The sequence below is a fragment of the Cryptotermes secundus genome, unplaced genomic scaffold, assembly GCF_002891405.2.
Source record: "Cryptotermes secundus unplaced genomic scaffold, Csec_1.0 scaffold26, whole genome shotgun sequence".
Taxonomy (NCBI): Eukaryota; Metazoa; Arthropoda; class Insecta; order Blattodea; family Kalotermitidae; genus Cryptotermes; species Cryptotermes secundus.
Window position 1 is genome coordinate 5,333,798 of NW_019743656.1, and position 22,036 is coordinate 5,355,833.

The following is a 22,036-nucleotide window of genomic DNA, read 5'->3' on the forward strand; positions in this document are numbered from 1 at the left end:
TCCCTGGAACAGGCCGTGGAGGACCATAGGATTGTGAGACATCGAGGCTCCAACATTTTCTATACAAAAGGCGGTGAGGTTGTCAGCCTTAAGCGCCGGCCGCCCTTTACCCCCAGGAAGATTCGTGGTACTAATTTCTGTTAGAAGCTGAATCGACCCCACGACCATGGTGCGGCTGGAAGGATTATATCAACTGAGAAATCCAATGACCTCATCTGGAATCAAACCTGCGATCTTCCGGCTTGTAGTATAGTGCCTCAATCAACTACACTATTGCGTGCCCTGACAACAGATAGTATCTGAAGATAAGAACATGATAGTCGAAACATAATAGTAAAATGACGTTAAACACATATGGTGAGTGTGATAACAACACTGATATGTTGCACTATAAGTGTCTGTCGTATGTACGCCGTGAGTGGGCGTAAAAGGAAACGTAGCAGAAGGGCTGCAATACAGAAATGAGGTTATGTATCGGCATTTTCCTAGAGGAACGAGGGAGAAACTGCCAGCTTCCAGAACGTATTTTGTGGACAAGTCAGTCAGTCATGAAGTTTGCCACTCAACATTCATCCAACGCCGAAATCAAGAACTCGCGGAGTTTTACCTCCACATCCTACATGCAGTTTAATTTTATTTATTTACGACATATTGTGAATTAATTTACGATGCTCTCAGCATACAGATTATGTGTCAACAATGGCAGGGTGCATGATGAATTGTAAAGGATCTTTAAGAAGTAGACCTTGTCCTAAACGAGGCATTATGCCTGCAATTGACTGGAAATACTGAGGAAAGCCACGAAAAATCTTCAGTCAGGATATCCGGTGTCCTGGTCGAGATTCGAACGAGCATCTCCCCAATACGAATCTACGGCGTTACTGCTACGCCACTCCTCTCTGTTCATTGCCTATTTAACGACGTTTCGAATAGCTTGGATTATGCAACGTCGAATGTTAGGATGATCAATGAATAATTAACTGGAAATAATTCAGAACGGAGCTGATGTTTAAAATTTCTCTACCAGCATCGTACTGGAAGGGCTGAGGAGAACCAAGAAAACTGTCACTAAGATTAATCGATATCCGGGCCGACGTTTCAGCCTGAAACATTTTATCTTAGACAGCAACCCCGTCTAATAGAAGTAGTGTTGTGCTGACAAAGTACACTATAAATATAGTCTGTATTCGAACCTGGGACCTTCCGAATACGAAACATGAGTGACAACCCTCTACCGCACATTTCGGTACGACTTAATATTTTCACGCTGGAGCACAGGGTTAATTTTATTTCGTAATAAAATCAGCGTTGAATGCATGTTTTCATGAATGCTGCATGATTTTACTCAGTCACGGTTAGCTTTTGAGCGTCCTGCCACAGCACATGTGTGTCCAGTAGCTGTGCTTGATAACTAAAAGTAAATGATTAACGCTGTTAATTTTAATGGTTTGCCACTCAGGTTTCATCTATTGCTTGATGTAATGCATGCGTTTTGTTATGGATAAGGGCCATGTAAGAAGCGGGAAATCTAATTGCAGCGTCTCACCGTTACACCGAATTGATTGCGTAGTGCACGAATTACATATTCAGAAACCTAAATTTGTTTTATTTGCAATTAAACTCTTTTTTTTGTAGCGAATAATATTTTTGCTTGGTTTTTAAATTATTTGTCCTGTTACTTTTCTCCGCTTGTTCCTGTTCTGATATTGCATTTAAATATAATAAAATCGTAATTTCATTAGTAAATGGTTATTTTCATTGTCTGTTATCAATCTTGTATGTCATTTGGAAGGTTTTTCTGAAAGAGTTTATGCTCTTTTAAGTACTGCAAAAGGGGTGACCAATCTTCTTTAGGCAGGGCCGGTCCTGAAGCACAGGTGAACGTTGTGGCCGCCCTGGGCTGCACGATTTTAGAGACGGAGCTTTTTGTTAAGATATTTTTCTGATTTTTTTTCCCCCATATCGTGACCATTAATTTACAGTAACCTTAACAATTAAGCAAGCATGTGAGTAACTACAATACAACTGATTTTTTTCGTCAGTGTTTGGAAATTTCCTATAAGTTAATTGCGACGACATTTTTTAAACGATATCTGTTTTTCAGCAGAACGCGCGGTGGAATTTCCCGTTCGCCAGGACGACTTGAGACTTGTCCTAGTCCCCACCACTGCGATATAGTCGTTTTCATTCTCATTGTTACGATATACAGCAGCTGTGACTTCGAACTCGTATTCAGAAATTAAAATGTAGCTATATATTTAAAGAAACAGTTGGAATGATACTTCGAATCACACCAAAATAATACATGCATATTCATTTTACAGTCGTTGCTACCGTACGTAGTGATAACGTTTCATGACGTCTTTCGGGGCCTCCGTATTAGGTAAGCGATAGGAAACAAGAAACACAGCAGATACGTACATGTATATATACACACATACACAATGTAATCGTATTTGCTGTGTCTTGTTTCTACAGTTCACCTTATACAGGCACACATTCATTTTTTTTTTCTGCGTATTATACAAGTTTCTGAGATTTGGACTTATTACGGCTGTGAATTCCTCTAAATTATGACACCGTGTAATCTGGTAGATTAATTCGGAGCTGAAGATGGAGGCCGTGTGTTCCTCTGAAAATTTGGTACCCTCCTAATAGAATACACAAAGACACACAATTATCAGTGTCCGTTATTTAAGTGATTTCTCAGATCTGGGAAACGCATTGGTTGAAGCGTTCCGAGGTGGAGTAGGCAGGATGTAAAGAAACGTCGACACTTCCAGAATAAGTATAATACAGAAAATTGATAACAGATTTGCTTGTGTCCTGCGTATTCGCAGAGAGCCAACGGTGATCCTGATTGTTGTGACAGGGTCACGATGAGGACATCATGAAGCCTAAGAGCAGTGGTGCTACTCCTCCAGGATCCGCGGGGCCACTTTGTGTGGCCGGACACTCTGCCACTTCTTCGAAGTTGACGGGGGTCACGCGTCACGATTCGATCAACCACAAATCCCGAACTCCTACGCCTGTCAACAACACACACCCCCCTACACCACTACTTCCCAAACCACACACCCCTACGCCACCCCTGCCAACAAAGTCTCACACCCCGACGCCACCAATTTCCACAAAGACTCGCCCTCCTACGCCACCCACGGGCCTCAAGCCTCCCCTTGCCGGCGCATACTCGAACTTCCAGATAGCGAAGCAGCTGCACCGGGAGAACCTGCAGCACCGGCCGCTGCCAGACACAGTGGACGACAAGCAGTATCGCGCCCTGGAGGCAAACAGGGCGCCATATCCTGGGAAGGGTCTCCAGGTGGAGCCTCCGCGGGTATCAGCGGTGGGGTACCGAGGTTACGGAGCATCGGGTCCGTCCCAGTGCAGTAAGCTGAGGGTGTATCGCCCCAAAACAGCTGTCCAGCTGGAGGAACGCAAGCAAGTGGAAGAAACATTACCCCGCCGTCCTAGTACTGGCCGCGTGTCGGATATGCAGCTTGCCATCTGCTGGGACCTGAAGCCCCCACGCGAGGAGGATGAGCCCCGTCCTTCAGCCCACATAGACGGCAGCAATGGTAGCGTCGCGCCCGCCGTGTTCGCCCTGGTGCGCCAACCATCTCCTGACCACGGTACCAAGGAAAACGGCGACGGGAAGCAGGGCTGTGAGACCAAGCAGGATTGCGTCACCAAGGAGGGCTGTGAGACCAAGCAGGATTGTGGCACCAAGGAAGGCTGCAACACTCCACCGGGTAATGGCGAAAGCATCTTCAATGTGCTTCCAAAGAGTGCTTGGGGGGAAACTAAAGAGAACAATAGCCCCAATGTGGGGAGTGTCCATAGAAGAAACGACAGCGCCGGAACTGAGTGCCAGCATACTTCAGCAACACTAGAACGCCGCAAGGAGCACCAGAGTTCTCCCAACCTCATGACGACTGGCCACAAGCCAGCTAAGCGCTTGCTCGGAGCACGCCCCTGTATGGCCTGCGAACTGAAGCAACTACCCCCACAATACCGCCCCCGGTCCGAATACAAGATGGCCTTCAAAGCGGGTAAGCCCAGCAACAGCTTCGACAGCGGCAGGGCCTGTCGCCCACAGACAGCTGCGGCCAAACAGGTACACGTACCCAAGCCCCGTGCCCCGTTCGCCAAGAGGAGCTACTCTATCGATACTCTGAGGCCACCGTTCAGCCTCTGGCCTGGACACATGGGGCAAGGATATCCGGAGCACTGGAGGCTAGCCTCCGTGTACCAACACGCCTACAAGCCGGTAGAAGCCAGAAGGAAACCACTTCTGGCTAGCGTATACCAGTAGTGAGCGCCATTAGATACCATAGGGATCTGTGAACCACTCTCTGTCAACAAGTAACACAGTTTCTGCCTGTCAGGCATTTTGTTACTATTCTGAATACACTTGAATCACTTTTACTGATAATATTTCGGATATTTGTAAAGGTCATTACTCTACGAACCAAGGGTACATCATGCCGTGTGTAGGCAACCTTATGGAAGAAAAATCGTGTCTAAGTATGTCTGAATTTCCCACCTGTGTATGAACGTCGGAAGTATGTGGAAAATAGAATCTAGTAACTTTCTAACTGTGATGTATCAGTGTAGGTCACGAACTAACAGCAACGTACCCTCATTCCAATACAAGGCCAGTGTGACAGCACAAAGAACCAACCTGGTGTGACATAAATTAAAACCCTCAAGCCTTCTGTTTGTGTTAAACAAAAATATCTGCCAATCTTTTATTCATACTGGCAGTGATCTGAACCTGTTATGGATCAATGTATGAGCAAATAAAACTGTTTTAATAATTATGACAAAAATGACAGTTTTCATAACAGTATCTGGAAATTTCATATCATGGGCAGTTAACTGTGAAGACATTTTTGAGAAGTTGATCTGGTTTATCTGAGAAGGGGCCTACACTTATGCTGGCCCAGTCAACAAAAAAACGACACTTATGTGATACTTCAAGCAGTTAGTTACTGGCTTCCCACCGCAGCGGCCCAGGTTCGATCCCGGGTCTGGTCAAGTGGGATTTGTGGTAGACAAAGTGGCACTGGGGCATTTTTTCTCTGAGTACTTCGGTTTCCCCTGCCAATCTTCATTCCACCAATTGCTCCACAATCACTCTCACCTATCATCTGGGGCTGGTACAACAGGCCAGAAGTGGCTGCAGTGTAAGGGACTTAGTCCCACCCCACTAGCAATAATAAAAAAATATGTGATACTGAAATGTTAACGGGTCAAATCTTATTAGGACCATCCAGGATTCACTAAGAAGCACTTCTGCTGTTGGGAGCTAAGACAGCTCAAACAACATAGTAACTAGACTACAGACTGAACAAGAGAGAATCAGTATTCAATTCCTGGCAAGGGAAAAGATTTGTCTCTTCTCCACAGCATCCAGATTTTCTCTGGGACACACATTCTGTAGAACTTAAACCAGAGGCTCTTTCCCCATTGATAAAATGCCTGGGGCATGAAGCTGACCACTTGTCTTCATCAAGGACCAAGAATAGAATACACGAAGCCAGATTTCCACTTCCCCATACATCTTCATGGTGTGATACTTAATTACGCACAGGAACAACTTTACACAGCTTCAGAAACCAAGAGCCCAATGCTTACAGCGATTTCTACATAACCCAGCATGTCATTTGCACACAGTCTTTTCATTTTTGGACTGGAGCTTGGCACCATAGAAGTAGCGTTAAATTGTTCAGAATAAATAAATTTGACTGTATCCTCCATCTGCCTCATTCACCCTGCAGATAGCAACTGGATTGTACATCAGTATGCTGGGATAATGTCAACCCATGATGCAGCTAAATTCCAAAAAATGGAATTATATATTACATAACTCATTTAAAGAGATTGCTGTAACTGTAGCCTCAAAAACTAGTTTCCATTGACTGAAAAAAGTATATCTGAAATGATGAGTTCATCTTATTGTCCTTAAAAGCATTACCACTCCATGATTCAAATTTTAAAAAGGAGAATAAACTCACCATATGTTTTACAAGCAGTAATGGCTGTGGAACCTTGTCCTCATCTCATGAAGCAGGAAGTTGTCTTTTGGAAAATGGAACTTCAAACCATGTATGTGTTTTAATTGAGTTCTCTTTCTTTGGTACTCAGAGTTACAAATATTGTATTTCAGCATTCTGTTACATTGATGTATCACTTTACACACTCACTTCCACTTTTAATGCAACTTTGTTTACAATTACTCCTTAATTTAAAATAATGAAATTAAAATTAAACTTGATTTGTTTCATTCTGGTCCGTCACACTAACAATTATAAATACAAACCACTCCGTCCAATGTGACATATAAGTTTTTACTACGTTAAAACTTATCTCCCTTACATGTTTCGGTCCTTATGGGCCATCTTCAGAGGGAACATCATTACAAAGTATTGACAATAAAGGTTTTTTAAATAACATCTAGAAACTTTTAAAAACTTTACAACACCAGGAAGCTGCTGTGATTGTGAAACGTTCGACTTTAAGCATACTGTGCATAATAGGATATAAGTGTATGTATTTTAAATAAAACACCTATTGTGATGGTAGTTTCCAGTTTGTAATGATGTTCCCTCTGAAGATGGCCCATAAGGACCGAAACATGTAAGGGAGATAAGTTTTAACGTAGTAAAAACTTATATGTCACATTGGATGGAGTGGTTTGCATTTATAAAATTAAACTGCTACATATTTCAGCCATACTTGGCCATCCTCAGGTAACTGTTCACTTGTTGAAGTTGCTACATGGCATTAGTTCTTAAGTTAAAATACCGTATTTACGCATGTATAGGCTGCACATTTTTTGCCAAAAATTCAAGAGGAAACCTGGGGTGCGGCTTATATTCGAAATATTCGAAATCACACTTCATTTAAAAAAAAAATTATATTCATAATTAGTAATACAGGGTGTAATACTCCTGAAATTATTTTTTCTATAATTTGTCTGAAAATTGTGCTGCGGCCTATACACGCACCGGCCTATACATGTGTAAATATGGTATTCCAATGTTATTCTATTTTCATCATTCACTCATTAAAATAGATTTGCTTGAGAACATCTCTCTTTTATCGTTTCATGTGCTACCTTCTTCTCGCGGCATCCATGTTTTTTTGTGTTGTGTGATTCATCAGCAACCTGCTATCTTGTGATAAAGGGTTGCCACTGAATTTGCTTCAGAAAGATTAGTGTTTGATATCTTTGAGGAATGTGATTTCACATCATTACTTTGAATACTTCTTGACATGTTCTATGCTACTCAAAAAAAAATCTGAATCATAAAGTAACATTCTTGAACTATGTTTTTATCATGATGGTTATTTTGATAGTTTTTTCCAATAACACGAAAAATTTTATAGCAATATTTACTCAAGTTTCGCACATCCATGATAACTATTGTATGCACAGCAGCATTCAAGCATCACTGCGGCAAAGGTGATATTAACAAAGTGAGACAGATTGTGTTTAAATATGCACAGAAATTCAGACTACAGAAGACCAGGAAATAACTTTGTAAACAGAGCAGTTACTATATGATGAGAACATTCTCATAACTTTCCATAGACATGGCTTGCTGTCCATTCCATTAACATGACATAGATAAGAATGGCAGTACACTTCAACGTATAGACCAGAAACATGGACATGGTGAAAAGGCAAGTAATACTAGGCTAACAGCAGCTGAGATGAGATTTTAAGAAGTATGGAAGGAGAAATCAGGACAGGGAGGATAATAAATGAGAAAATGAAAGATAATTCAAAGATAATGCATTGGAAGATAAAAATAATAAAATAAGATGAATGTATAAGGGGTGGGCCTTCTTCGCCCTTGCACTGCGACCACAGTGATCTATTGTGCCTCAATACAATAAGATAGTATGAACATGTTTTAAGACTGAATAAAGACACAATTTCAAAGAAATTTTTAAACATGAAAATAAAAGGAGGCAACAAAGGTTAAGTAAGAGTCACACAGAAGGAAGAAAGAATATGGAGATGGTTGAAGTGGAGCTCCTTTGGGGAAACATAGGCAGATAGAGAAGTCTGACCATTAACAAACCCAAATAAACCTGGAAACAATTAAGGAAGAAGAAAAGTAAGAAAATTGATAGTTTTTGTAAGACTGAATGTAACAAATCACTATTAAATTAACATCATATGTGCCTGCATGAAGATATTATTTCAGGTTTGAGGATAAATATGAACCATGTGTCAACGTTTGTATTAATTTAATTTTTATTGTATATATGAAGTAAGTTTGTAAGTTATAATTAACAGAAAAAATATTCTCCCCATCCATCCATCTGTATGTGAAACTTTGAACTGTAGAATAATTAATGATCTAACCTCTACTAAACATATAAAAGGAAGCTTCTTCATGTTCTGTTGTTGTTGTTATTGTTATTATTATTATTATTATTATGGTAAAAGCATAATTTATGATCATACTTTGTCTTGGCCCATTTTAATGCATTAATGTTTGATGTAATGTAATCATGTACAAACAATACGTGATATTTGTGTCATATTCATTTCTTAGGAAAGGATAGTTTCTCATATGTCAGACATCTGGGATATGAAAGGTACTTACCAAAGAAACCAAGTATTATGGACAGACAGAAAAGATGTCAATTCAGCATGATAAAATGGTAGGACTATGTTGGTATGTGGATCTATACATCCAATACCCCATATGCCTTCATGGTGTAGTATTTAATTAGTTAAGCATAGGGGCAACTTTGCCTTACTATCTTGGTAAGTTTTCAATTATGAAAAATTTCTGCTGATAATTGCATAGATCTGACATATATGATATAAAGAATCCACTGTTTGAATAGTTAGGTATAATTTGTTACTGTTCATGATATGTGGGATTTTTCATTTTGTATAGTTGGTTATGTTTATACAAGATTATGGCGGGAAAAGCCAGTGTTGTTTTTGGTGTGTGATTATAGAATTTTTCGTCTGTCAAGGTAGGATCCTTTCTACAGTTATGATGATGATAACAGTAATATTAATGGCACAATACGGATAAGTCTGTTTGCATTAACTAAATAGGAAATAAGGTTCAAACATAGAGAAATATATGTTCAATTATCTTATCTAAATGGTTTGTTCAATTCAATTCAATTCAATTTATTTGAAATTCAAAAATATATCCAGATACAGGCTGGGAAACAACCATTGGATATAGAATGAGTCACAGATCAAAAAACAAACATTCCATTCCCACAGGAACAAGTCAAGGCATTCATAATATAAAACAAATAAAAAAGAACATAACCATATATACAACAAAACTCCCCCAGTTTACAAAAACAACGCAGAACCAAGACATCTTATTATAGAACTCTCAAAGGTTTCAGGCGTCAGTACAAGCTCTTTTTTCATTTTCATTACTCATCTATTATTTCCATAAAATCCAATACTTTAGGATGTGGAAAAGTCATATTAGATAAATAAGCAGTACAAAGAACTAAGTCAAGACATAAGAACAGAACCAGAATACAATTAATCTTACCAACTAGTATATACAAAAAATTCATCTACAGTATAAAATGGGTGACAGCTCAAGAATTCTTTTAATTTTAATTTAAACTGTTTAATATCTTTATATAATTGCTTCAAATTTAGTGGGAGACAATTGAATAGTTTGATGCCCATATAATATGAGCCTTTTTGATATAATGATAAATGAGTTGAGGGTTGATATAGATTTAGGTTGAGTACCTGTTTAGTGTGTCTATTATGTATATCAGATACAAAATAATATTGATCCATGCTATCGACCACAAAAGATAGTAGTGAATAAATATACAACGATGAAAGAGTAAGAATTTTTAGAGTAGTGAATATCGTTTTACATGAGTTTCTATCACCAGCACCAGTTATTTGCCTCACCGCCCTCTTTTGCAAACAAAAGACATTGATGGCGTACAAAGAGTTACCCCAAAAAATAATGCCATATCGAATGAGAGAGTGAAAATAGGCATAATAAACCATCAGCCAAGTTTCCTCATTTACAAATGATTTTATGACTCGGACACAGAGCTAAGTTTCGGGATAAGTGAGTCAATATGAGTTTTCCAAGTCAGAGTATTTGCAATATTAACCCCTAAGAACTTTAAACGGGTTGAGTTGGGTATTTCCATGTTATCATATACTATCTTTATCTCATGTTCGTGCATATTTTTTTATTAAACTTGACAAATTCAGTTTTAGAAAAGTTTAAGCGCAATAAATTAGCATTAAACCATAATTTTAATTTATTGAGAACTTCGGTCACGCTATGCAGGAAAATTAGAGGATCTTGATTGGATATAATCACCCTAGTATCATCAGCAAAGAGAATAGGATAGAAAATCCTATTTAATACTCGTACTAGAGGCAAATCATTAATATAGATCAAGAATAACTGGGGACCCAAAATGGATCCCTGCGGGACACCATGGGATATTAAGCCCCAATTTGAATAGGTATTTAGGTTACTATCTTTACCTTGTAATTTAATTCTCTGAAATCTTCCTTTAAGATAAGATGCTATCCATTTATGCATCGGACCCATAATACCATAGAATTCCAACTTAGATAATAAAATCTTGTGATTGACACAATCAAAGGCCTTTTTCAAATCACAAAATATTCCACCCACATTATGGCCAGCATTTAGGGCAGTTAAGGTCAGGTCAAGCAATCTATTAATGGCCTTTTCAGTGGAAAAATTCATTCTAAATCCAAACTGTTCACTGGCTAAAACATTGTTGATAGTCAAATGATGACAAAGTCTTACAAACACCACTCTCTCAAATATCTTCGAGAAGGAAGTTAATAAGGATATAGGCCTATAATTATTGATAAGATTTTTATCACAGTTTTTATATATAGGTTTTATCTCTGAGAATTTTAACCTATCAGGAAATATACTGGTAGCTAACAATCTATTTATTATATATTTTAAGGATGAGGTAATAAAGTGTTTACAACTTTTTAATACTTTGATAGGGATCTCATCATACCCAGTAGAATTGGTCGTTTTCAATTTGTCTATATTTTTTTCAATTTCATTTGTTGTAACGTAACTATAATTGATCGGAGGGAAAATGGTTGTAAATATATCAGTTAAATATACATTAGCCTTATTACATATGTCAAATATATCACAATTTTTTAGTGTAATTTTGGTAATGGTCTCCGCTATTGATAAAGAATATTTATTGAATGATTCGGCAATCATTTTAGTATTGATATATGATCTATCTGGAGCACTCAAGTTCGATATAATTTCATGATAGGGTTTCCTCCCAGTCAATGATTTAACAATATTCCAGTTGGTTTTAGTTCTATTATTGGAGTTTATAATTAGTTTATCATAATATGAATGTTTGGCTTCCATAATATTTCTACATAAATCTTTACAGAATAGCTTATAGTAACTTTGTATATTAGGGTTATTACTCTCCTTACAGCTTAAATACAAATGTCTTTTTATGCTACATTTAGTTTTTATACTAGATGATATCCATACTTTAGTATCAGTATGGGGTCTAGTAAGACATTTGGGAAAACTATTACAAAAGTGTCTTAAGAAAATGTTTAAGAACGCATTGAAAACAGCGTTCACTTCAGTATTATCAAATACTTCATTCCAAAGTTCATTACTAAGATTATAATTAAAATTTAACAAAGAATATTTGTCAATTTTTCTTAGCATTCGTAAACATTTAACATGAGAGGGCATAGTAATATCATGGATCAATATTAATTGCGCATCATGATCAGACATACCATTATACATAGGTGATAATTCAAATTTTCCCATTCTGCAGTAATTAATAAATATATTATCGACAGTTGATTTAGAAGTATTGGTTATTCTAGTATGGAAGTTAACAGTACTAGAGAGATTGTAAGAGTTTAATAGGGAATTGAGTTGATTCTTTTTATGATTATCAGTGAGGTAATCAATATTGAAATCACCACATATAATGAATTCAGTTTTTGATGTGTATAATGATTTGAGCACTTCATCCATTTTGAATATAAAATTACTAAAATTACCGGAGGGGGCTCTGTACACAGAAAATATAAATATATGATGGTTCATGTCGAATTTTTACTGCACAAAGTTCTATATCAAATTCTACACAATATTTATCAAGATTTACAGCAACAAATTTTATATAGTTGAGAACAAATATACATGTTCCACCTTTCATAGCATTATTTCTACAAAAACTGGCCCCAACCACGTAATTTTCCATTAGTGTTGTAAATTTCGGCATTCTTTAGATGGTGCTCACTAATACAAATGATATGTGGTAGCTCAGGGTATAAGAAACTTAGCAGTTAATTGATTTTAGATTTAAAACCACAGATATTCTGATGGCAGATATTTAAAAAATTTGTTGAGACACATGATTTACCACTTTTACTATTCAATCTATTTAAGTGTGATAAATTACTGTAATCTTGGTTACTAAAAATACTAGTTGGGTTTAACTTTCCCATAAAAAATCACCTGTTTTTGTTACCAGCTTTTTTCTAATACATTTACTCTTGTTACCTTCATCAGTATTCTGTGGTAAAGTATTATTGGCAGTAGAAGAATGACTAATTAACTGGGCTTGAAACTCATAATAGCCAACTGGTATAATATGGCTGCTCAAATTACTTGTCTTTATTATAAGGGAAAAAATAAGAGGAGCCAGATTAAGGGAAACTATCTTTTTTCTCGGCCATTCAAGTGAAGCCCATGTTTAGTATAATAATGCCTATTTTCATCTATTTCAAGAACACTAAGATGAGAGAACAGTTTACCCAATTTAATTAATCTTCTATTAAATTTGGTAATCTCATTATTAATACTGCTATTAGCACCTTCTAAGTCATGTCTAGTAGGAATTGTTAATAAAACAATCTTTGTGTGAGTAGTTCTCTTGATAAAATCAATTAAATCGCTAAAAACCTCACTTAATTTAACTCTGCCTATGTCATTAGATCCAGAGGAAAGAATAATAAAATCACTAGATAATAACTTAATAATCTCATTAGGTGTTTGTTCTAATATACTCTTTGTTCCCGCTCCAGGTTTGATAAAACCACTTACTTGGAACTGGTGAACTTGTGAAATCAAATTGAAATCTTGGAGCTCAGCTTCAGCAGGGTTAACTTACAAAGCTAATTCTGTATCTGAAATATTTATTATAAGCCACCATATGGAATGAAAAAACAGTTTGTTCACAGGTTATGCCTGCTTTAATGATTTTATATTTGCTAAGTTCAGTAAGATTACTAGCTGCTTGGATGCAGCACCATATAGTCTGGTATGTGTTTACTGAGGTTCTGGAAGAATTTGCTGCTTCCACCTTGAGGGACTCCTCTACCCTGAAAATTGAACCAACATGTTCTACCAAAACACTGCTATACATCAGACTACATGGTATCACATCCCAGTGGGATATGAAAATAAAATTAAAGCAAATAATCTACACAGAAAAGGGCTCATGTCTAGCTCTCAGGGCAATACATGTCCTCTCCAAATATAAAATCATGGACAAGAATGGTAGAAAAATTTTTTCTTTTTAACTGTCCACTGCCAAGTTCCACACCCTGATCCAAAATGGTGAATATGGACAGCACATAAATGGTATGTCATATACAATAATGTCCAGTAAAGCATGGAACTATGGGTCTTCTTGGCCAGGGTTTGATCGTGGGTGGGATTTGTGGTGGACAAAGTGGTGCTGGGGCAGGTTTTCTCAGAGTACTTCGATTTCCCCTGCCAATCTTCATTCCACCAATTGCTCCACAGTCACCCTCACCTATCATCTGAGGCTGGTACAATAGGCCAGAAGTGGCCACAATGCAAGGGACTTAGTCCCACCCCACTAGCAATAAAAGAAAGGGTCTTCTTCATTCACTTTCTTAAATTTTAATTTCATGAGCACATGTTTTATAAATCTGGCATAAATGGAATGATACTATATTAATTCCTTCAAGATGAAAGAAAATCACTGGTGCTAAAGGAGGAGGGGGAAGGGAAAGCCAGACACCTACTGCACCACTGGAATTTTAGAAGAAATCAAATTGGAAAAAAGAAATGCATCATACATGAATAGCAGATCAAAGAGGATTTTTAAAAGCTATTATACGTCTGTCCCAAATACATGAGAGTGATAAATAAAAATAATCTTAAATAGCTTAAACATTAAGCTTTCTTAGCATATTTTCTAGTTGCATCCCTTGATAGAAATCGGCATGGCACCCATGCTGATAATAGGGATAATTCCATTAATATCTGCTCTAAGAGGGTGCCAATGACACTTGTTAAAGTCAGTAGGGTATTTTCCAGCTTAACACAGATCTGAAATATTTTATATTGATGTCATCAAGTTTCTCCTTTATAACTCAAAGAATAATAATTAAATTGACTTCAATAGCGTATCCGAGTTTTCGAGTTCATTAGGGTAGGAATGTGACTACCATGTTGAATCATGCTTGAAAAGGAAGAATTTATCATGTAGAAACAAATTATTGGAAAGTATATGCTATCATTTAGTAAATGCACTTTCCATAATATTGCAACTGGTAAAGCAAACACAAAAATATCTTCCTTGTGTGCAGCTATGCTCAAAATATATTCAAATATTCCACACAACTGTGTTATTTAAGATCAAAATTTTCCATATCACTTCATTTACCTGCTTTGAACTCATTGTCAAACTGCAGCCCTGTAACATTACTATGAACAAATAATAACTAAAACTCTTCCACAGAGCACTAATCAAATGTTCCTTATGTCTCCAAAAAACAGAGTCCATTTCTTTGCATACTCTTTATTTACAAAAAAATGCAATACATGTACATCGCTTAGGGCAAAAGTCGGCTGTACTCCAGGAAGAATGAACTCTTCTTAACTCCATCCCATACTTTAGATGCATAGTGGAACCTGCAACAGTTTGTATACTCTGTAATAAAATGTTGAAAGTATGTAAATCCTCTTCTTTACTGTTGGAAATGCAATTGCCTATAAACTGCTTTCCATGTTACTATATACAGTATAACCATTAAAGTACAAATATGGTCTAAAACAAAAAACATCACTGTAACAACAAAAATTAACAGCACTTTCTGTTTCCTAATATTACATATACAAAAAATCGCGCATAAAATTGGGTCTCCTTTAACAAATCCTCTGGGCCTCACCTGTGTCTAGGAGAATGAAGTCCACATTCCAGAATCTAACTGAGCACTCTATGTCTCAACAGAAATTTTACTAAACCTTGAGAGAGATGTATTATACTCATGTGCATGCATTATTCTAATGTGATTGAAAACATTCAGAAGACTGTTCAAAATGTTATGTAGTCACAGTAACAGATGATTTTTTTTTATTTACTTAATTAACAGCATATTTACAATCTACTCTCTATAATATGGAGTAATAAGTAAATTTGTTCTAAGTAGGTGTCTTGAGTAGAGAAGTCATCCACTGATGATACACTGACAGGTCCTGTAGAGGAATGGTGTGGTAGGTCAGATGGCCACTGCCTCCTCAATCTTCTTCTTACATTTGATGGGTTGCTAATTTCTACAACTAGTCTGTTATTGTGTCCAAGTATGCTTCAGTGGTAGATTGTTCACAATCCATGTATTTCTCCTATAATGAATAGGATTTGCAAATCATTGTGGATAGTAAAGTTGGAGACATACCAAGGTGCTTTAGTTACTGAGCACAAGAATTTGGATTGAAGTGTCTGATGATTTTGTACAGCCCCATAGTTGTATACCATATGTCCATATGGGTTTTATTATGCACTTATATTGTAGAAGTTTGTTTTCTATGGATAGCTTGGATTTAAGGCCCAAAAGCCATGACATTTCTCATAGTTTTAAATTTAAGTTCTGACACTTTATTTTGACATGTTTCTGCCATGTCAGTTTGTGGTCAAGGTATAATCCCCAAGTATTTTACTTCAGTTTGAACCAGTATTTGCATATTATTGATGGTAACCTGCAGGCAAGTTATGCATTTCATTGTGAATGTAACTTGCAGTGATTTTGTCTGGTGATTTTTTAAGACTATATTTTGAGCAAATTGATTGGTTCAAGGTCAAGTCCCCACCAAACTGTAGCCAATTATAAATGTTTGTAATATTACTAATGAACTTCTCTTCAATCCTGTAGCTTGTTTCATTGTGGTACACTGTGTCATATGCCCAGCTAATGGGAACTGAAAATTTTTGTGCAGTTGTGTCCCATTGTTTAAGTTGAAGAATGTTCAATCCTAATTATGGAAACAAAACTTAAATGATTAGACTTGAATACTGATCTCCAAGTAACAGATCTCTGTGAAGTTCAGTGGCTCATAAAAGAACAAAATACGGCTACATGGATCGAGTTCTTTGACATTCTCTGCATTTTAAAGAACAGGCAAAATATGATCAACTGTTATGTTTGATGGAATATAAATGACACAAAAACAAATGCGTAACATATGAAATGTAGATTTTGAGTCAGTTTCATGGCTTCTTTCCATTTCTACATGCTCTGTCTACTCTATATCCTCTTCAATGATTACCACAAGAGCACTAGGTTAAGAATATAAACCATTACATTCTCCTTAACATTTTATTTTTTATCAGTATTCAGTGGATAGGAAGCTGGGTGAATCTGAGTGCTAGTCTAGACAAAATGGTGAAGAGAAAATCTCTGCCTTCACTAGGAATTGAACTCTTGATACCCCAGTTGTCCACCCTATACTGACTGAGCTACACAGGTTACATTCGTTTTTGGGCTAAAAGTTCAGAATTAAAAATGAACCCTGTTCATAAGTATAGTAAATGTGAATGTTGTCTTAACTAGATCATGCAACAGAAAATTAAACATAACCACCTTCTAGCTCAAAGTTCAAAATCCTGTAAGAAACACAACTGCAACAAATGCATCTGGTGTATTATAAAAGTTTTTATATTAGTTTCTCAGTAGATGTCATTAAATAGCTTATCGGTCAGTTTATGCCATCCAAAACCATACTGCATACCAGTTCTTCTCAGAGAGAGTGCTGTGTGTGATGGGATGGCGTGTGACTCCATGGATCTGGTTCCGCAATTTTGACAGTAGCTCAGTGAACCCAGGATGACCTCTGTAATGACCATCCTCTTCTGAAACAACAACCAGGCTTTACAATACTTGACTCTTTACACATAGGTTTCCTTATAATGATCTCAAATAAAGGTGTCACACCTATATCTCCAATTTCTGGTAACAGGAACAAGTTGATGGCTTCTCCACATGTGGCAGGAGTCAGGAAGTTGATTACATTCCCTGTGGCAATACCCATACCACTCTGGATCTGAAGTCTTGACCTCAAGAACGTTCGGTTGTACACGGTCTGAAATATAACCTCATGATCAGTGTTGAGATCCATCAAGTATAGGTCCCACACAAAGAGGGACCATGAAATGACTTGAGACTGCTGGCAGAATCAGGGTAGTACATCTTGTTTCACTTCTGTGAGGTTCTGGGATATAAAATACTGAGCAGGTAATCACTTGTTCAGTGCACCAAGGGATAATATGAGGAGCTGATGCTAAGCAAATGATAAATATACAAAGAGCTTTCAACGAAATGTACAAAAGCTTTGATACTAAATGTAAGATTGCCTTGTGACTGAGCGCCATGCCATGAAGATGTACAGGGTAGTGGAAGCGTAGCTCCATGCATTTATAACCTCAGTGTCACACACTGGCCATTTTTCATCCAGGGAAAGAGCCTCCATTACCCACTGCATAGGAAGATGTGTGACCCCCAAAGGCAGTTTGGACAAGATAGTGAAGAGAAAAATTTCTGCCCTCACTAGGAACTGAACCCTAAATCTCCGGTCATCCAGCCCATGGCCCAGTCACTACACCGAATGAGTGACACCAGCTCGTACACACATTTTATAAAGGAAAAATATGTATTAGATACAAGGTGTGGCAATAAAGAAACCGGATTCATGCTCTAACCCTTTATTAAAAAAAATCAGACAGTCGAAATGTTATCCCCTTCAATGTAGTCCCCTCCCCGATCCCTACACCGCTCCATGCGAATTTTCCACTGTTGGAAGCAGTGCTGCAGGTCATCTTGTGTTATGCTCTTCAAGAGTTGCGTCGCTTTTGCTTTCACTGCATCCACGGACTCGAACCTGGTCCCTTTCAGCGCAGACTTGATTTTTGGGAAGAGAAAAAAGTCGCACGGTGCTAGGTCCGGAGAATACGGTGGATGTTCCATCACTGGAATGTTGTTTTTTGCCAAATACCTCTTCACAGATAGCGCGTTGTGTGCTGGCGCGTTGTCGTGATGAAGAACCCATGAGGCATTCTTCCACATGTCTGGTCTCCTTCGTCGCACACGTTCACGGAGGTACGTCAAAACATTTTTATAATAAACCTGATTGACAGTCTGACCTTCAGGCACCCAATCAATGTAGATTACCCCCCGGATATCGAAAAAAACAATCATCATTGCTTTGAATTTGGACTTGCTCATGCGCGCTTTCTTCTTCCTAGGGGATTTGGGGCTCTTCCAATGCATGGATTGTCGCTTAGTCTCTGGATCATATTGAAGAATCCAAGTTTCGTCACACGTAATTACGTTTTGGAAGAAATCAGGATCATTTTCAATGTTTTCAAGAGTGTCAACACAGCAATTCACTCGATGTTCCTTTTGCTGGGGGGTAAGGATTTTTGGCACCACTTTAGCACACACCTTTTTCATGCCCAGATCGTCGTGCAAAATCTGTCTAACACTTTCCTTATTGATGTTCGTAAGTTCAGAAATTGCTCGAATGCTCAGTCGACGATCTCTTCGAACAATTCTAGCGACCTTCTCCACATTCTCTGGAGTTTTCGCAGTGGGAGGACGGCCCGATTTTGGATCGTTCCCGACGTTTTTCCTACCCTCCATAAACTTCTTAAACCACTCGAAAACTTGCGTGCGAGATAGACACTGATCACCATATACTTCTGTCAACAAATTGTAAGTTTCAGTGGCAGATTTTCCAAGTTTTGTGAGGAATTTGATGTTAGCACGTTGTTCTGCATTAGCACTCAGCATTATTCCGACGGAGCTCAGAAACACGATCCGCTTCTAACAATGGTCGCGGCCAGACTAACCGATGCACGTGAATGAAACTTTGTGTGACGGTAGAGGGAAGTCCAAGGGTCAATGCCCTACCCTCCTCTTCATCAATGACGTGGCCGGAAATGAGTCATAAAAGTAATCCGGGTTCTTTATTGCCACACCTTGTAATTCATAATGTTTCATGGCAATCATATGGAAGCTTGCAACATGACAGACAGTGACATGTCCTTATCTGCAGAACCTTCCAGAATGTTATTTACATCTATCTGGTACACATTTGGATCGATCTGGCTCAGGGTAGGGACCAGTGGAAGGCTCTTGTGAACATGGTAATGAACCTTCAGGTTCCATAAAATGCTGGGAAGTTCTTGAGTAGCTGCACAATCGGCAGCTTCTCAAGAAGGGCTCAGCTCCATGTAGTTAGCTTAGTTATCTGGTACACAATAATATCAGCCTCAAACCTAGCATTAATTCTTAAAATGACGTTATGTAGAGACCTCAAGTGTAAATTCATGTCTCCACCTCCTTCACTTAATGCATAACCTTATACTTCCAGTACCATTTATATAAGAAAAACAGTTACTTCCTCAAGGTTAACAGCTAGTAGATGAGATACAGTAATTTCTGTATGTGGTAACACCATCTGCTATGGACATGTCACACTAAATATCTCTTCCTCTGAATTCTTTATTTAAGTGTGTGTGTACATTTCAAATACTCTGTATGTACAGCAACAAAAGATCTTCAATAATTTTTATTTATATAGATGTAAAACATTTCCGATTAGATGCAAGAGTTAATGCTGTATATATATAACATTTTCACAGCAGAGGATATAATCTGGCTTTTTTCCTGAGAGAAGAACAAATTCAATCAAGATGAACTCTGAATATCCGAAAATTAGAAAACAAACCTGCATCAACTTGACCTGCGCAGGACTAAAGTCAGTGGTGGTAGCACGATTCTGCAAGAACAGCAAATGTGGAAAGTACTCAATAATTTCCTCATCTTGTGATGTGGTAGGAGTGGAAGGCTTCAGCATCTCTGCTGACTGGAGGAACCTAGCAAAGTGACAGTGTGTTACACATTCATTTCCAAACATATAGATGGCAGAGTATCTTACAGAAGTTACTTTCAATTTCTGAGTATGTGCATCTCAGTCTGATTATCTACACAAATGATTCATGTATTAATCAACATTTACCATATTCCTGAGACTTATTTGCTTTTATCCAGGGGAGAACCTTAATTAGCAAAATAAACCATTTTAAAAGAAACTCCAGGATGGATCATCATGCAAACAGGAGTTAATTTACGTACAAACAGAAAATCAGAATGATACAAGAAGCATACCATCTTGTGGGACATTATACCACATAATGTGACAGAAATTTACTGATGACTGAAGGAACATACTGCCTCTATCTTCAGGGGTTAAAAGTAAGCTAAGCAAGCAACAAACAGAGAATGATGAATTTAAGCCAAACTTTAAGAATAATTTGTATGTAACTGATCACAACATTGGATATACCAGCACGCAAGGACCCACAATGGCTCATTCAACACAGAGACTGCCTGTAGCATTGGCGAATGTTCAATTCTCGGTAGGGTCAAATTTTTTTCTCTTGACCATTAGCAAGACTTGCTCTGTGCTCCAGACATCCTCCTATCAGGCTGTTACTGACAGAGCCTTCCTGTGTCCATTTTAATGTGAGATTTATGTATTTATGGCTTATTTCACAATGCTGTCAGTAGCTCAGAATGATAGACTGATCAGTGAATAATGAATTGGAAAGGATGTTAAAAGAAGCTGTCTTGGACTAATCTGAGCTAGCATTCTGGCATTTACATGGAAAAAGTGAGGAAAACTATGAAAAAACGTCAGGATAGTTGGTTTCCAGGCCAAGACTTGATCGTGGGACCTCTTGGATAAGAAGCAGGAGTATTACTCACATGACTAGGGCATTCAGAGGTCTAGGATGACAGAACCTTGTGTCTCCTTACATACCAAGGCACCTATGTTCAAGGTGAATATGCATAAAAGCAAACTGTCTGCAATGTTAGCATCACCAACAATTTGGCAAGGATCAGCTGGTGTCATTTTTAAAAGCATGAGCACTTCTATATTACTCCCCAAACTGTTGAGAAATGAGATATGAATCAGCTTCTGATACATGACACTGTGTAGTTTGGCCAAAGTGTAACATTTGTGAGAAACCTATACCTCCATTTTCACTATGCTACAAGCCAGAAGGTTGTGGGATCAAATCCCGATGAGGTGGATTTTTTCAGTTTACATAATCCTTCCAGCCGCACTACGGCCCTGGGATCGACTCAGCCTCTAACAGAAATGGGTACCAGGAATACTGGAATATTCCTGGGGGTTAAGGGCGGCCACTGCGTAAGACTGACAACCTCACCACCATTTGTGAGCCAACTGTCTAGAAAATATGGGAGCCTCAACATCTCACAACCCTACGGGCCTCCACGGCCTGTTACAGGGATACCATATACCTCCATCTTCAGGGCTGAATAAGAAGCCAATTTCTCTGAAATATTGGCAAACTTACACAGCACAACATCCCAAAAAATAGTATTCCTATAGACACCACCACGAGAATATCAATGCTCCATGTTAAAATATGTCCAAAATGTTATAGGAAAGATTTTTCTTTTTCATGGATTATTTTATGATGCTTTTGGTATCTAGATTATGCTGTGTAAAATAGCAGAATGACAGATGAATTGGAAAGAATTTGGCAATAGGCATGGCCTAATCACAGTAATATTCTGACAGTTGCCAGAGGGGCTGAGGAAAACCACAAAACACCTCAGTCAGTATTCCCAGTGCCCCAGCAGGATTTAAAACAAGCA

The 22,036-nt window shown here is 38.0% G+C and overlaps 2 protein-coding genes across 8 annotated transcripts in view; one reads left to right on the forward strand and one right to left on the reverse strand.

The window, feature by feature from the left end:
- The window catches only part of LOC111874200, a 40,298-nt gene extending 35,257 nt beyond the window's left edge, over positions 1–5,041 (forward strand). For 4 of the 5 annotated variants that reach the window (XM_033755369.1, XM_033755370.1, XM_023869494.2 and 1 more), the window contains one exon: positions 2,873–5,041. In XM_033755369.1, coding sequence (XP_033611260.1) covers positions 2,891–4,315 — 1,425 coding nt within the window. In that variant the 5' untranslated portion in view covers positions 2,873–2,890 and the 3' untranslated portion in view covers positions 4,316–5,041. Of the gene's footprint in view, positions 1–2,840 lie in introns of all 5 variants that reach the window. The other variant, XM_023869496.2, reaches the window with a different exon arrangement.
- A 9,557-nt stretch (positions 5,042–14,598) lies between these two features.
- Positions 14,599–22,036, reverse strand: part of LOC111874208 (protein SMG9) — a 64,856-nt gene continuing 57,418 nt past the window's right edge. The window contains exons 6-9 of one of the 3 annotated variants that reach the window (XM_023869512.2): positions 20,076–20,223; positions 17,282–17,429; positions 17,079–17,199; positions 14,599–14,984 (exon numbers count right to left, since the gene is read on the reverse strand). In XM_023869512.2, coding sequence (XP_023725280.1) covers positions 14,906–14,984; positions 17,079–17,199; positions 17,282–17,429; positions 20,076–20,223 — 496 coding nt within the window. In that variant the 3' untranslated portion in view covers positions 14,599–14,905. The remainder of the gene's footprint in view (positions 14,985–17,078; positions 17,200–17,281; positions 17,430–20,075; positions 20,224–22,036) is intronic. The other 2 variants (XM_023869511.2, XM_023869509.2) reach the window with 2 other exon arrangements.